Raw genomic sequence first — 14,460 nt, 5'->3', positions numbered from 1 at the left:
CTGTACCTAGTCTCTTTCCTCTAATTGTTGTACTAATCAGTAGTAGCATGACTTAAGTTAGTATCCAAGTCAGTCTAGTGCTCTAATTTCAAAGTTAATTCTTGAAAACCTTTTCAAGTTCTGCAACTATAACAACCTCCCTCAACCTCTAGCCACCACTCACACCTCTCTGCACCCATGTCATTTCCCATTTTTTTCTTTACAGTTTCAAGTGATAAAGGAATAACAAAACTCAGCAGTACTGATGGAGATTTACAGATTTTCAGTTATATTTTTTTATAGGTTAAAAACATTTAACAACTTTTGTATCTCCTACAGGGACAGAGATACCTCAGCAGTAAAACAAGGAGTGAAGTAGTTGTCCTCTCTCAGTACAGAATGCAGCCTGTTGGGAGATAAACCTGAGCAGTTTTCTCTGCAGCTTCCCAGTTTTGCTTGGTATTTATTAGAGGTGGTTTTGATGAACTGATGTTCTGGCTTATTTTTATAATCTATCTTCTGCGCAAATTCAGTGGATAAAGCTGAAGAATTCTGCTGAAGCAGTATTTAATCTCCAGTATAGGTGGGGAGAATGCATTAATCAACTCTGAATTTACAGTTGGATCAGTTCAAGGATTTCAGTTTTCCTTGGGGATTCTTGTATTGTGCTTTTTCATACTACCTGCTGCAAATGTTATGAAACTTGCCTGGGAGTTGCCATGTTAGACTTGTTGACCAAATTTAATGAGTTTATGCAAAGCACTGCACTGCAATGTTTTGGTGTCTGTCTTAAAAAAAAAAAAATAATAAAAAAAAATTCTGTAGTCTGAGGTGGGTTGGAAAGCAGCAGCTTTCCTCTATGAATCTGCTGGGGTTTAGATGATTTGATTTATTTGGGGCTCTGAGACTATAAATGAAGGAGGCACTGTGCTAGCTGTGAACATTGCATTTTAGTTCTCTAGTAGTTGACTTGTAAATACACTTACTGCAAAATAATATTCCTGTCTTATTCCTTATCTACCTTATATATGAAAATGATATATCTTGAGTATTAGCTGAAATTCTGAAAGCTCTTACATGATAGAAGGCAGCTTTAATGTTTCAAATCTTACACATAATGTACATCTATCTGTTCTTTAGCAAATGCATCACCTCTTTGCATATTGATGATTTTTGATGTAGCGCTGCTTGTAATTAAATTTCGATAATGCATTTTATAGGCTTCTGGAAAAAAAAATTGAGTTTATTCATGCAAATACAGAGTAAAACTGAAATCACTTACGACTGAAGCTAATTTTGTGAATTGATGGTTACTAAAAAATATGGGGATAAATAAAAACATATTGTAATATGAAAGTGTGTTAATTTTCTTAATTGACTGGAATTTAATTTGGGTATGTTAAAGGAAACAATAGTGTTATTTTTGGCATCTAAGCACTTAGCAAAATCATGCATTTTACAACTTAAGTATTTCAATGCTGACCTTTCATATTGGTTGCTTACAGATACAAATTGAAAGTGTGTCTTAAAGTATAGAAGCAAATGCAGCATTTGCAGTTTTATCAAGTAGATCCTAACCCAATAATTGATGCATATCTCTGAAATAATGCTGTGATACTGAAAAAATGTGATTAAAATTGTTAAGTTTCATTCATGGCTATTTCGAGACTCATGGTACAAGCTAAAAGTGTTAGATTGTGTAGGTGTAAGTCTAATTTGATCTCTTTTTTTTGGTTACTGATTTTTACATGTTTTAATGCTTAAAAAAAATTAAGTCCCTATATTTTATCTTTTTGTGAGAAAATAAGATGTAGTGTTGTCATGTTCGTAATGCCCAAACCATATAGCAAGCCTGATAAAGAGCTTGTACTAAACTTTATGCAACCAAATTCAACATTTGATGAAATTTAAGTTTTATATGCTAAAATTTCCGGGCTTTGGGGAAGAATGTTAAGTGAAAGCATTTCTCTTGGATGCCTCAAAGAGCACGCTCTTTCTCAAGTGCTTCTTGCTATATATATAAAATTAAATGCATTCACTTTTGATGCACCTTGTACTAAAGGTGGAGAGTCATTAGCCTATGGTTTGGATCGTGTGCACCCCAGTACCCTAATGCTTTTTTTCAAATGGTAAAAACCCAGGAGTTGTCACAGCCTCAGCTTGCTTCCATCATGTCCTTGCATAGATGTGTAGAGCTTAATTATCTTTTAGTATTAGCTTCTCATTCACTAATTGCAGCTTATTGCTAGTGGACAACTTTTCAGAACGTGTATTTCAGCTTTTGAACTTATGAAGTTTCATTTGGAGGCAAGTGTCATCTTGGTAGATATATGGATACTTGAGAACCGTGTCTTTGGGATGCAACTAATGTTTACCTGAGGAGGAGGGGACAGGTTTGTAGAATACTGTCTATGAATCCTTCTCAAAGCAAGACTTAAAAACTATCTGTAAATGTGTTTCGGAGGCTTCGATCGTACACAGTGAAAATTACACTAGAGCTGTGGTTTCTGGTACTTTCTTCCCTCCTAAACAGAATGTTTTTACGAAGGTCATAAAGGAAAGTTGGGGGTTATCTCTTCCACACCATCATCCAAGACACTGTGCTTTTTGTGTTGATTTTTTTTTTTTAAACTCTTAGAGATAGAGGACTTTCTAAAAAAGAAGGGTACTTAAGTACTCATGAAAGCATATATTGTTCACTGCTCTGATTCCACGGAGATGTAGCAGCTGTTCTCAGTGTAGCCTGCTGAATGTGCGGTGTGGTCTGTGGACATGGTTCCATGGTTCAGGGTAATGGTTCCATACGTGATGGAAAAGCTAGTTATTTCCTTTGAACGCCTTGATGTGCAAACTGTAAATCTGGTTACTTGTTGATTTCATGTGTGACTTGACCTACTCAACATATCACTTGAATGTAGGAGAACTGGAGTCAGGATGCACCAGTCTGAAAGGCTGTGTAGTTGGAAATCTAATACCAAATTTAAGATCTAGCTAGGCTGTGTTGTATCCGTCTGTTCTTGTATATTGCTCACATGCTCCTGCGTAGCTGAATGTGTGGATATTTTTCAGTTTCTATTAATATGCACCTAAGTTTGGTAACTTTATTAACTTCTCAGTCTCGTTTAACAATTCATGTAGCCTCTTAGATTTCAAGAACTTGACTGCTAACAGTGATTTTTGCCAGGCGAGGTATGTGCTGTTTCTGGGCTGCACGAGTTGCTGGGTGGTGCCTGCTTTTGACCACTGGACATCTCTGTGGCTAATTTAAGATGTGGAAGTGATAAGGCTATGTTCTTTACTGGGTGTTTTCTTTTTCATTTATGTAGAAGAAAATCGTAGTGACAAGAAATGAAACTTTAGCTGCACTTGAAAATATGCCTGCTTTTAAGGCATAAGACCAAAAGCAGCTCATAATTTATAAGTAGTCTATTACAGCTGTAATCAAATGAGGGGGAAAATAAAATGCCCTTTGAATATGATTTTTGCCCAGTTTTCAGCAAGTAATGTTACATACTTGGATCTTCTGTTAACATGAATGTTAATGATTCTTGTGGATTCTCTGAGAGAGCGAGTAGTTCTGAATTTTGAAGGATCTGGTGCTTGCAGAGATCCGTGATCAGGCTTTTTGGTAGCAGAAATAACTCTTGCTACTAAGATGTCTGTAGTCTGTTTGGATTTTTACATTTGTGTGTAAAGTAGAAATTATTCCTCATTTCTTGGAATTAGAAGTTGTCAGAAGTAATACAATGAAATAAATTTCTAATGCTTAATCAAAAAAAAAATAATTAACTTCTCATGTTTCCCACTTTATCTTTTTTTTTTGTCTTAGAATGTGAAAGCATTTGCATCTTCAGATAGCCTAGCCAAGGTCCAAGAAGTAGCAAGCTGGCTTTTGGAAATGAATCAGGAACTGCTCTCTGTGGGCAGCAAGAGGCGACGAACTGGTGGGTCTCTTCGAGGTAATGCTTCCTCAAGCCAAGTAGATGAGGAACAGATGAATCGGGTTGTAGAAGAGGAGGAGCAGCAGCAAAGACGGCAACAAGAGGAGCAGCACATTAGGAGGAATGGGGAGATAGGAGAAGAATCTGGATTTGATGACAGACATGAATCTCAGCAGGAACAGTTAGAAGAAAATAACAATAGACTTAATACGGTGGATGAAGAATCCACTTGTAACCAAGAGGAAGATGATGATGAACGTGCTGGTGATCAAGAGGAGGAGGCGGAAGAGGAGGAGGAAATGGACCAGGAGAGTGACGATTTTGATCAGTCTGATGACAGCGGTAGGGAAGATGAACATGCTAACAGTAACAGCGTCACAAATACCAATAGCCTCATGGACTTGCCCATTCACCAGTCATCGCCATTCTACATAAAGACAAAGGTGAGAAACTACATATTTTTGTGTTCTTAATCCTCGTTAACTCTGGATTTTAGAAAATAACTTTCATGTTTAACTTAAATTTTAGAATGAAGCAAAGATTTTAGTTCCTAAAGAGCGCATTATGAAGAATTTACGCAGTCCACAAAACCGATACTGTTTTAACTGTTAACAATCAAATTATTTGCGTGCATTTGACATGAGCAAATACTCCTATATATTTTAAGGAATAGAGCTCCAATGTCTGTGTTCAAAAGGCTGTGTTTCTGTACATGCTAACTCATAGGCTTAATAAGTCCATCTCGACATTATTTACTGTGTCTTCCCTCTTGCCTGCTTTGAGAAGGAAGGTAAGCAATTGTGCATATGTGGTGTTCTCTGATAATACCTGGTGCGTTTAGATGAAAACATTGTAATGAAAAAATAAGATGGAATATGACATAAACATCAAGCTCTTCCTTCTGGCCAGGTTATATTGAGTTCGTTGACAAAATAAAGGTTAAAAAAAAGTACTGTGTTAGTCATTCAGTTGCAAAGTGATTAAATGATGTCATATGGTATTCTGCGTGTAAACTGTGTGGAATGATTGTTGAGAACTTCTGATTGGCAATAAGAATTTGGAAAGATGTATTTGTATTTTCATTGCTACTTATATCACCTAACATATTAAATTTAAAAAAAAAGTTTGTCCTCCGGTACACATTTGTCGTTCACAATATTTTCCAGATTCTTCAGGAAGGAGGAGTTCTGGTAACTCTTAGTAGCAGGAAAAACTGAAAGAATAATGGAGGTGATACATACTTATAAAAAAGAAGAGCAGACAAAAGTTCTTGTGGAAAGATGTTGTTCCTAAGCCTGTGTACCAATTTCTCTTTCTTAGTCATTAATTGGTAACAGCAACACCTATCCCCCTCTCAGCTTTCAAAAAAGTGAAACAAAGCTCCATCAGATTGTTATAATTTGCTTGGAAAAGTAAACAACCATCCCACTGATGTGAATCAAAACAAACCCACAAAAAAAAAAATCTGCTAACATAACGTTCTCTGGAGCGTGTCCAGAGAAGAGTGACAAAGTTGGTGAGGGGGCTTGAGAACAGGCCTTATGAGGAATGGCTGAGAGAGCTGGGGTTGTTTAGCCTGGAGAGGAGGAGGCTGAGGGGAGACCTCATTGCTCTCTACAACTACCTGAAAGGAGGTTGTAGAGAGGAGGGTGCTGGCCTCTTCTCCCAAGTGACGGGGGACAGGACAAGAGGAAATGGCCTCAAGCTCCGCCAGGGGAGGTTTAGGCTGGACATTAGGAAAAGATTTTTTCACCAAAGGTGTCATTGGGCACTGGAACAGGCTGCCCAGGTAGGTGGTTGATTCACCTTCCCTGGAGGTGTTTAAGGCACGGGTGGATGAGGTGCTAAGGGGCATGGTTTAGTGTTTGATAGGAATGGTTGGACTTGATGATCCCGTGGGTCTCTTCCAACCTGGTTATTCTATGATTCTGTGAAAAGTTGATGGGGTTCCCTCTCTGTTTGAGTATTAACATAAATATATAGAGATGGCAAATCAGCCTTTAAGATGCGCTAGAGCAGGTGAAGAGGATGAACATCTGCTTCTGGATGCTGCAGCAATACTTTCTTTTGTAATAGTTATTAGTATTTAATTCCCTTGTGTGTTTAAGGTATCTCAACCAATATCTTTGATTTTTTTGAAAAATCAGAGTGTTTTCACATGAGTTTTTAGTAAATTTATAAATATTTATTATTGATAATTTTACTGATCAAGGTACTGAAATACATGCTTTATAATTTGGAATGAAAGACTGTCATATTTCATGTAATTCAACTGGCTTCTTAAAACTTATTCTTGGTTTTATTCCAATACTTTAGCTTCCCTGAATTTAGTATGACTTACTGAGCATTCTATAACAACTTTTATCCAATATAGACTTGATATTTAATGCTTACACCTTACACTTAAAAAAAATAATTAAGTCTCTTAATTGGAAACTTTTTGTAGTGCTTTGTAAATAACCATACTCAAATTATATACAGACAGAGCATGGTGGGCAGCTTTTTTTATCATCTTAATGAATGCGTTTTTTTTCTTCCTTTTTTAGACATATTTGATATAGAATCATGGAATAGTTGGGGTTGGAGGGTACCTTAAATATCATCTAGTTCTAACCCCCCTGCCATGGGTAGGGACATCGCACTAGATCAGGTTGCCCAAGGCCTCATCCAACCTCACCTTAAACACCTCCAGGGATGGCGCAGCCACAACCTCCCTTGGCAATCTGTTCCAGGGTCTCACCACTCTCATGGTGAAGAAGTTCTTCCTAATGTCTCGTCTAAATCCGCCCTTCTCCAGTTTATACCCGTTCCCCCTTGTCTGATCACCCCAAGCCTTTATGAATAGTCCCTCTCCAGGTTTCTTGTAGGCTCCTTTCAGTTATTGGAAGGTCGCTATATGAACTGAATCAAACTGTTTTAGCCTGAAGGAAGTTGTCTCAAAGCTTTTGTATAGCTGCACCGTTTGTATGGTCTGATAGTTGCTTTACGTATTGTTTCTGTGCGTTGCTGGCCATATTCATCTGTGCTCTGTCCCCACATTGATTCTGTAAGATCTGCTGGGTAGGTAACAAGCTGTATTTGGGATTTGCTCTTGATTCGCAGTGCAGCTCCCTTTTAGGTGGTTTTAACTGTGAACCTGAAGGATCAGCACAGGTTAGAAATCTACTTGAGCCAGCACTGCTCTAGGTCATGGTTACACAGCAAGACTGATATAATGCAACATTACCATTGTCAATTCATTAATAAACCAACACTTAACCATAGGAACACATTTTGTGTTAAGAGATGTTGTAGGAATATAACTGTGCTGGAGCATAAATTAATTACCAGCGTAAAAATAAACATGAGTAATTAATACGCTCCTTTTGAATAAGAAAATGGTGTGTTTGTAGACTTATCAGCTATATTTACAGGTGATTTCTGTTTTGACCTGTTGAAGATAGACTAGCCCTGGAACACTGACAAGCTTATTTTTAGCTTTCCAGATATACCTTTCAGTATTTGTAGTCTCATACAGTTCTTCTCATAACTCTGGTTCAATTACCTGCTCCCTTGCCGTGTAGTCCTGTGAAACTTGCTTGTGCCACAAGTATTGGCTGTGATGCCTGAATCTGCTACTTACTGATTGTGTCAGATGTAAACCTGGCTCCTCAGAAGCACTTGTTCATGATCTAACGCAGTTGCTAGTTTGGTCTGGTTGTACACAGCAACGTTGGCAACATGCAGTTTTCATCCCTACCAAATACTAAGAGAGAATAGTGAGACTGAATGAAATAGCAACTGCCAGTGCTGTAAGTGCCGTTGAGCAGCTCATATCAATATTTTGATATCTCTGTTCCTTTTCTTTCTGCTTTTTATTCCTTTACCTGTAACCTACTGAATAAAATCTCTTTCTAATCTGCCCTGGTTTTGCTTATTGGCCTTGCGGGATCCTGTGTGGTTACAGAAGGAAATGGCAAGGTTCCCGTATAACCCCATAGTGTCTCCTGCTTGTGTTTGCTCCCTATCACCTCGACTTGCACTTGACAGCAGCAAGCTGGCTGTGTGTCCTACCTGATGAACTTCACCAGAAGCATAAAACCTATTATATTTACCTATAAATACATTTTGTATTTATTCGTGTTTTAGGTAATGTTTATATAATATATATATATAAATGCTTTCTGTATACTACTGCACTGTGCAAATAACCAAGATAACTGTTGCCATAAAGTTGTGAAAACATTATGAATAAAAGGTACGTGCACTCGAAATTAAAAGGCCAGTGGTTTAGGAGAGGCTTCATTACGTTCACCAGCAACACCCAGGAATCCAGAAGGGTCCTTGTGGGTACCTGTACTATTTCCTGCATAAAGTGTTAGGCTGCTCTGTGTTCACTTCTGTGCAAGTTAAAGCATATTTTTAGAAAAAACAAAGCAGTCCAGCAAAGCAAACCTGTTGCAAGCCTAGGTCAACAGCTTGTTAGTTATCATCAGTGTTTAAACTTTTGCATCTTTACTCCACTTTGCTTTCTTCCTGTTATCTGTCCTTTTTTTTTTTTTTTACCATTACAATTAACTGTTGTTGTGTTGCACTGAAAGGCTGTTGAACAAGCAGTATTTTTTTCCCACATACATCAAACAGTCAAGTTCACTTCTGAAAGGTTTCTTAAATATAAATAATGATGACAGTATCTGTGGGCATGTTTTTGATTCTTGTTACGATACTTCCCTGACTTTCTGATTTTTGAACCATCTTGAGTCGTGCGTATCAGAACTGAGGCTAAAACTCCAGTAGCAACTGCACCAGTGACACTTAAAATTTGTGCATGCTATATATTTACCTGTTTATACAGGAAATGATTCTGTTAACACTTTTGACTGCAGCTGTTGCATTGGGATTTCATGTTTGACTCATTTGTCCAACATGATGCAGGCCTTTTTGAGAGAACTGTCTGTTTTGCAAGTGTGGCCTGTTTCCTGTGTACCTAGAGATAAGAATTGACACGTAGTTGTAATGGCACACTGGATGTGAGAAAACTCTAGTCATATCTCATCAGATCCTTTACTGTTTGTTTATTCTTACTCCAACTGATGTGTCCCCTATCTGATGTTTTATGTCTGTAATATAAAAATATTAAATAGCACAAGAGGGCAAAGTAGATGATATATGTAGGAGTCTTGCAGAAACACATACTTAATGCTGATTTTTTCACTGATTGCATTGTATTTGTGGCACTTGATTTCCTTAAGAAGGGTTGCTTAACAGTTAACCACAATATAAGCAAACATGCATTTACAGTGCATCATGTATGTCATAGCAATTGCCCTTAAATGCTTTTATCCATCAGTACATGTAGGATTTTGTAGCACTGCAAGGACAAGAACGTATAGCTAGAAGACGTAGTCACCATCGCTGGAAAATAGCTCATATAAATTAATGTTCTTGCTTAGTTTAGATTTAAATTTTTTGTCTTCCTGTCTTCATACCCTTGAAATTGTCGTATTAACAAATATATCATGGCAGCAATATTTTATCTTTATCAAAACTGGTGTTCATGACAGGTGATACGGAAATATTGGCATCAACACTGTTAATCCTATTCTGTGTTAGCCATTACATTGTTTTCTCTTGGACTGACACTTGGGTTTCTGCCTACATTGTACTACTGTTTCTTTTCTCTCTCTTTTTTTCTCCTAGATATGATTAGGTTTATTTGAGATTTCTGAAATATCATTATTGTTCTAATTATTAAAAGTATTTTTGATCATAATGTGTAATCTTTAACTCATTTTGGTGTCTCTTTGCTTAACTATTTCAACAATTCTGTTTTGTAATTTTTAAATATTAATGGCAGTCATCTTCAACATACTTAAATCTTTCATTATATATTGAGGCTTTAATTTCCATCAAGATGAGTTGTTTTGCTTTATCTGCTGTGAACTTAACAAAAAAGCCAGTGCCCCTCCAATTAAGGCTATCTTATAAATTGTTTCTAAATAGCTAAAATAATTTACAGGTTAATTCAACTTTGGATTAATGTATTTTGATGATGATAATGATGTATTTTGTGGAAGGGGAAAAAGTTTGTGATCACTTATACCCAACCTACCATGAATTTAACTTTGTTTCTTTAGTTTTTCTTTAGATTAAATCCTGCATTACATAATAATAATATTAACTATGTCTGAACCTCAGTTAGGAAACAGACACTTAAAAAGAAAAATAAATTAAAAAAAGATTAGGCAAAATAACTATTTCTTATCAGACTAGCAGGTGTGAGGTGTCCAGAGAGAGATATATACTTGCTCTAGGTTAAATTGTGGTAGCATGGCATTCTTCCTTTCTCACACCTGCTGCATGCTTGAAGTTGGTCTCTGGCAGAAGAGGAAAACAATCTGAGGATTATACAGAAACTAGAAGATGCAATTTACTGCGTCCATGGCAAAAACTTGTATTGTACGTGTCGGAAATGGTGAGAGATACCGAAATGGCAGCCCTCTTCCATCTTAGTGTGCCTCTTACTTTAGGCCTATGGTGTCTTTTCATATAATTTATTCTTTTCATGCCATGTCCTTCCATTTGATGTGGGATTCCAGGAGCTGTTTCATATTTCTCCACAAATTATGTTTTGAAAAGGGAACACACCAGAAGGCACTTAAGCTATTTTCATGTCTTCTGTAAGGACCTGAATTTTAAAATGCAAGAGAGCAGGTAGAGCTGGAGGATTGTTAGCTGGTGTGTGGCTATTCTTCTTGTTCAGTTTCAGGAAGCACATTTGTCTGCTCTGTACTTCTGGAGGGATATCCAAAAGAGCGTCTGAACCTGTCTATGGGAGATACTCAGTCCTTCTGGGCAACAGGCACCGTTCAACAGGAGTCTTTGCAATAAAAAGCCTCTTACTTAAACATTTATTTCCTTTTTTTTTTTTCCTCCTCCTTCTCTTGAGGCTGTCATGAAACTTAAGAAGTTAGCGTGTAGGAATGTGAAACATTATTTCTGAGGTAACTGCTTGGATTTCGATGGTGACTCCTCATAAGGGATCAGACATTCTGCATGCAGAACCCTCCACTAACTTTCTGAGTTAGTGTCCTCTTCAAATGCGGATTTGCTTGTTGCAGGATTGTGGGCTGTGACGGTGATTTTGTTGGTTATCCAGAGCTTCCTAAAAGCCAGAAAATAGATTGGCTAAAATGAAGGTGGAAAGTTGACGTAGAGTTGGCTCTGCAACCCAAATCCCCACTTTGATACGCCTTCAGCAGTTGTCATATTTGAGCATTTGCTTCATTACCAAAGGTAATAAGATGTTTTTTAATAGATGCCTTTCATATATAACATTTATTACTTACAACAATGGCATAGTCTGAGAAGCATCTTAATTATCTTGTAAAAATGGAGTACCTTGTAGCATCCTCTGATTCCAGGTACCACTGTCTGTTTGCCTGTAAGTTACTGAGTGTGCGTGTGTAGGTGATGGTGCTATTCCAAGAGTGCCTCTTCTTGGTTGGCTGTTGACCCCGTAGAGCTGAGGAAGGAGAGAGAAAGAGCAAATAATCTGGACTGACTTCAGTGGAGCTAGGACCACACACAGGCCTGAACCTTGGAGCTTAAATACCTATCTCAAGTTCTGAAGCAAATATAAAGCCGTGCTCACGTATTTAGCTTGGAGCTCTCACACAGAGCAGAGTGGGACGGAATTCTTTACAGCAAGGTACTTAGTCTGAGCTGGTCTGTAGAGCCACAAGGTTATAAAGGATTTATTTTTTAGTGATTTTTGTTTTCATATGGAAGGATAGCATTAATTTTTTAATGCTAAAGAAAGTTAATGCTGCAGTGGTGAGTTAGTGCTTATGTGAAGTAGAAGAGAGACTCCTATATGAAAGTCTGCTGTTATTTTCAAAATGTTATAGTCTAACAGCTTCAAATAGAGGGAAGTAAAGGATGATTAGATAAATGCTGAACCTCGGAAGTATTGTTTTGTTTTGTGTACAGGCAGTACATGCAATTGAGAGAAGGTTGGAATATTTTGTGCAGGTGGGATGGTGATTTAGCTGCATGTGTTAATATTGTTCTTTTCTGAGCAGCAGAGGGAGCTGCTGTTGCTTTGCTACAGCCCTGCGAAAAATCATGCAGTGTTTCTTAGCAAAAGGTTTTCTGACTCCTGCAGGTAAAAACTTGAAGCATGTTTTTAAAGTCTAGGGAATAAATACAACTGGAACAGAAGGACTCAATATTTATTTGTGAAGAAACCTGTTATCCGTGTGTGAAAAGATATAGAAATATTTCCTTTAAAAAATAAATACTAAACGTTTTCAGATGGCTTGTGCAGTAAGAATACAGTTCCTTGCCTTGAGTGCACAAAAGACAAAAAAGTAATAAAACAAAAAGATTTTTTTTTCATCTTTACTTTTGCAGGGATCACACATAGGTGATCACACATAGGTATGTAGGTTCTTCATGCCTTTCATCTCCTTAATGCTTTAAATAGTTTTTAAACAAGCTAATAATTTTGCTAAAGCTGTGTCAAAAAGGATACACATGAAGAATTTCTCTGATTGGGGGGGGGGGAAGAAAACACACAAACAACAAACAACCCAATACATGGGCAAAAAAGAAAATTTGCCTCTTCCTTCTCCATGTGATTTTCCTTTTTAATTAGTTTCTTCAAAATCACTTTCTTTACACGCTTAGGAACTGGCAAATTTTCTCCCCCATTGTTTATTCTGAACTGTGGCACTAAAATAGAATGAATCAAGGTAAGTCAGTGACTTTGGATAAACAGTATAGAATCATAGAATCACCAGGTTGGAAGAGACCCACCGGATCATCGAGTCCAGCCATTCCTATCAAACACTCTAAACTATGCCCCTTAGCACCTCGTCCACCTGTGCCTTAAACACCTCCAGGGAAAGTGAATCAACCACCTCCCTGGGCAGCCTGTTCCAGTGCCCAATGACCCTTTCTGTGAAGAATTTTTTCCTAATGTCCAGCCTAAATCTCCCCTGGCGGAGCTTGAGGCCATTCCCTCTTGTCCTGTCCCCGTCACTTGGGAGAAGAGGCCAGCACCCTCCTCTCTACAACCTCCTTTCAGGTAGTTGTAGAGAGCAATGAGGTCTCCCCTCAGCCTCCTCTTCTCCAGGCTGAACAACCCCAGCTCTCTCAGCTGTTCCTCATAAGGCCTGTTCTCCAGCCCTTTCACCAGCTTTGTTGCTCTTCTCTGGACTTGCTCCAGAGCCTCAACATCCTTCTTGTGGTGAGGGGCCCAGAACTGAACACAGTATTTGAGATGCAGTCTCACCAGTGCCGAGTACAGAAGGAGAATAACCTCCCTGGGCCTGCTGGTCACACCGTTTCTGATACAAGCCAAGATGCCATTGGCCTTCTTGGCCACCTGGGCACACTGCCGGCTCATGTTCAGTCGGTTGTCAACCAACACTCCCAGGTCCCTCTCCTCCAGGTAGCTTTCTAGACAGACTTCTCCTAGTCTGTAGCACTGCATAGGGTTGTTGTGCCCCAAGTGCAGGACTTGGCACTTGGCCTTGTTAAACCTCATGCCATTTGACTCAGCCCAGCGGTCCAGCCTGTTCAGATCCCTTTGCAGAGCCTCCCTACCCTCCAGCAGATCAACACTTCCACCCAGCTTAGTGTCATCCGCAAACTTGCTAAGGGTGCACTCAATGCCTTCATCCAGGTCATTGATAAAGACATTGAACAGGGCTGGACCCAGCCCTGAGCCCTGGGGAACTCCACTTGTCACTGGCCTCCAGCCAGTAAACCATCTTTACATCTGTCTGTCAGAATTATCTGCATTATCATGACAGTTTAGTTATTTTGGAGCAAGTTTTGCTGTTCTGATATTTTTATCTTCTGATACAGAGCCTTATTTTTCTATTGGACTGTAATAACATTAGAAGTATTCACACACGCAATCAACACTTAACCTTTGACTTCTTTCTCATTTATATACTACACAGTTTAGTTGCTAATGATTCCAAGCATGGAAAGGTTATGCAATGATCATTAAGATGTAGTTTGTTAAATATTAAAGCATCCATGGAAGGAATGCAGATTCTCAGTTTTGCTCTAAGTAGCAAGGTTTTTTCCCATCTGTACTAACCTGCAGCATGCTGCTTTACCATCGATACCAACACTTACCTTGAAAAGCATTCAAAATGAAGTGTTCACTCCTCACTCGCTTGGCTTTTGCTGGACTGTGTTAAGTAGTGGCTTCATTTGCTGCCCAAGGCTTGCAGAAGTTTAGCTGTACTTTTGCAAGGACAATTCCAGAAAGAAAATGAGCTATTTAAAAAAAAAAATAGATATCGCAGTAATACCATTTCGACTTGCCAATTACATGGCAACAACATTATGAAGTAGAAATTGTGAAAATGTCCTTGTCAATACTTTTCAGTATGCTCACTTTGTTGGGATACGTGGATTGTCTAACAAATACATTTGAGAGCTGTACCCCACTTAATTATTCCATTAGTGCCTTAAGTTGTTCTTGACTGTGGCAGGTGCTGTTGTCTGATGTGATCGTTAGCCCAGATACCTCCTGTCT

The 14,460-nt window shown here is 38.4% G+C and overlaps 1 protein-coding gene across 2 annotated transcripts in view; it reads left to right on the top strand.

Moving 5' to 3' along the window:
• The window catches only part of FBXW7 (F-box and WD repeat domain containing 7), a 185,306-nt gene that overhangs the window by 77,346 nt on the left and 93,500 nt on the right, over nt 1-14,460 (top strand). For both annotated transcript variants that reach the window (XM_069855709.1, XM_069855708.1), the window contains exon 2: nt 3,809-4,363. In XM_069855709.1, coding sequence (XP_069711810.1) covers nt 3,878-4,363 — 486 coding nt within the window. In that variant the 5' untranslated portion in view covers nt 3,809-3,877. The remainder of the gene's footprint in view (nt 1-3,808; nt 4,364-14,460) is intronic.

This window comes from Phaenicophaeus curvirostris, chromosome 4, assembly GCF_032191515.1.
Source record: "Phaenicophaeus curvirostris isolate KB17595 chromosome 4, BPBGC_Pcur_1.0, whole genome shotgun sequence".
NCBI classification, from domain to species: Eukaryota; Metazoa; Chordata; class Aves; order Cuculiformes; family Cuculidae; genus Phaenicophaeus; species Phaenicophaeus curvirostris.
This window is presented reverse-complemented; position numbering and strand designations above follow the sequence as displayed.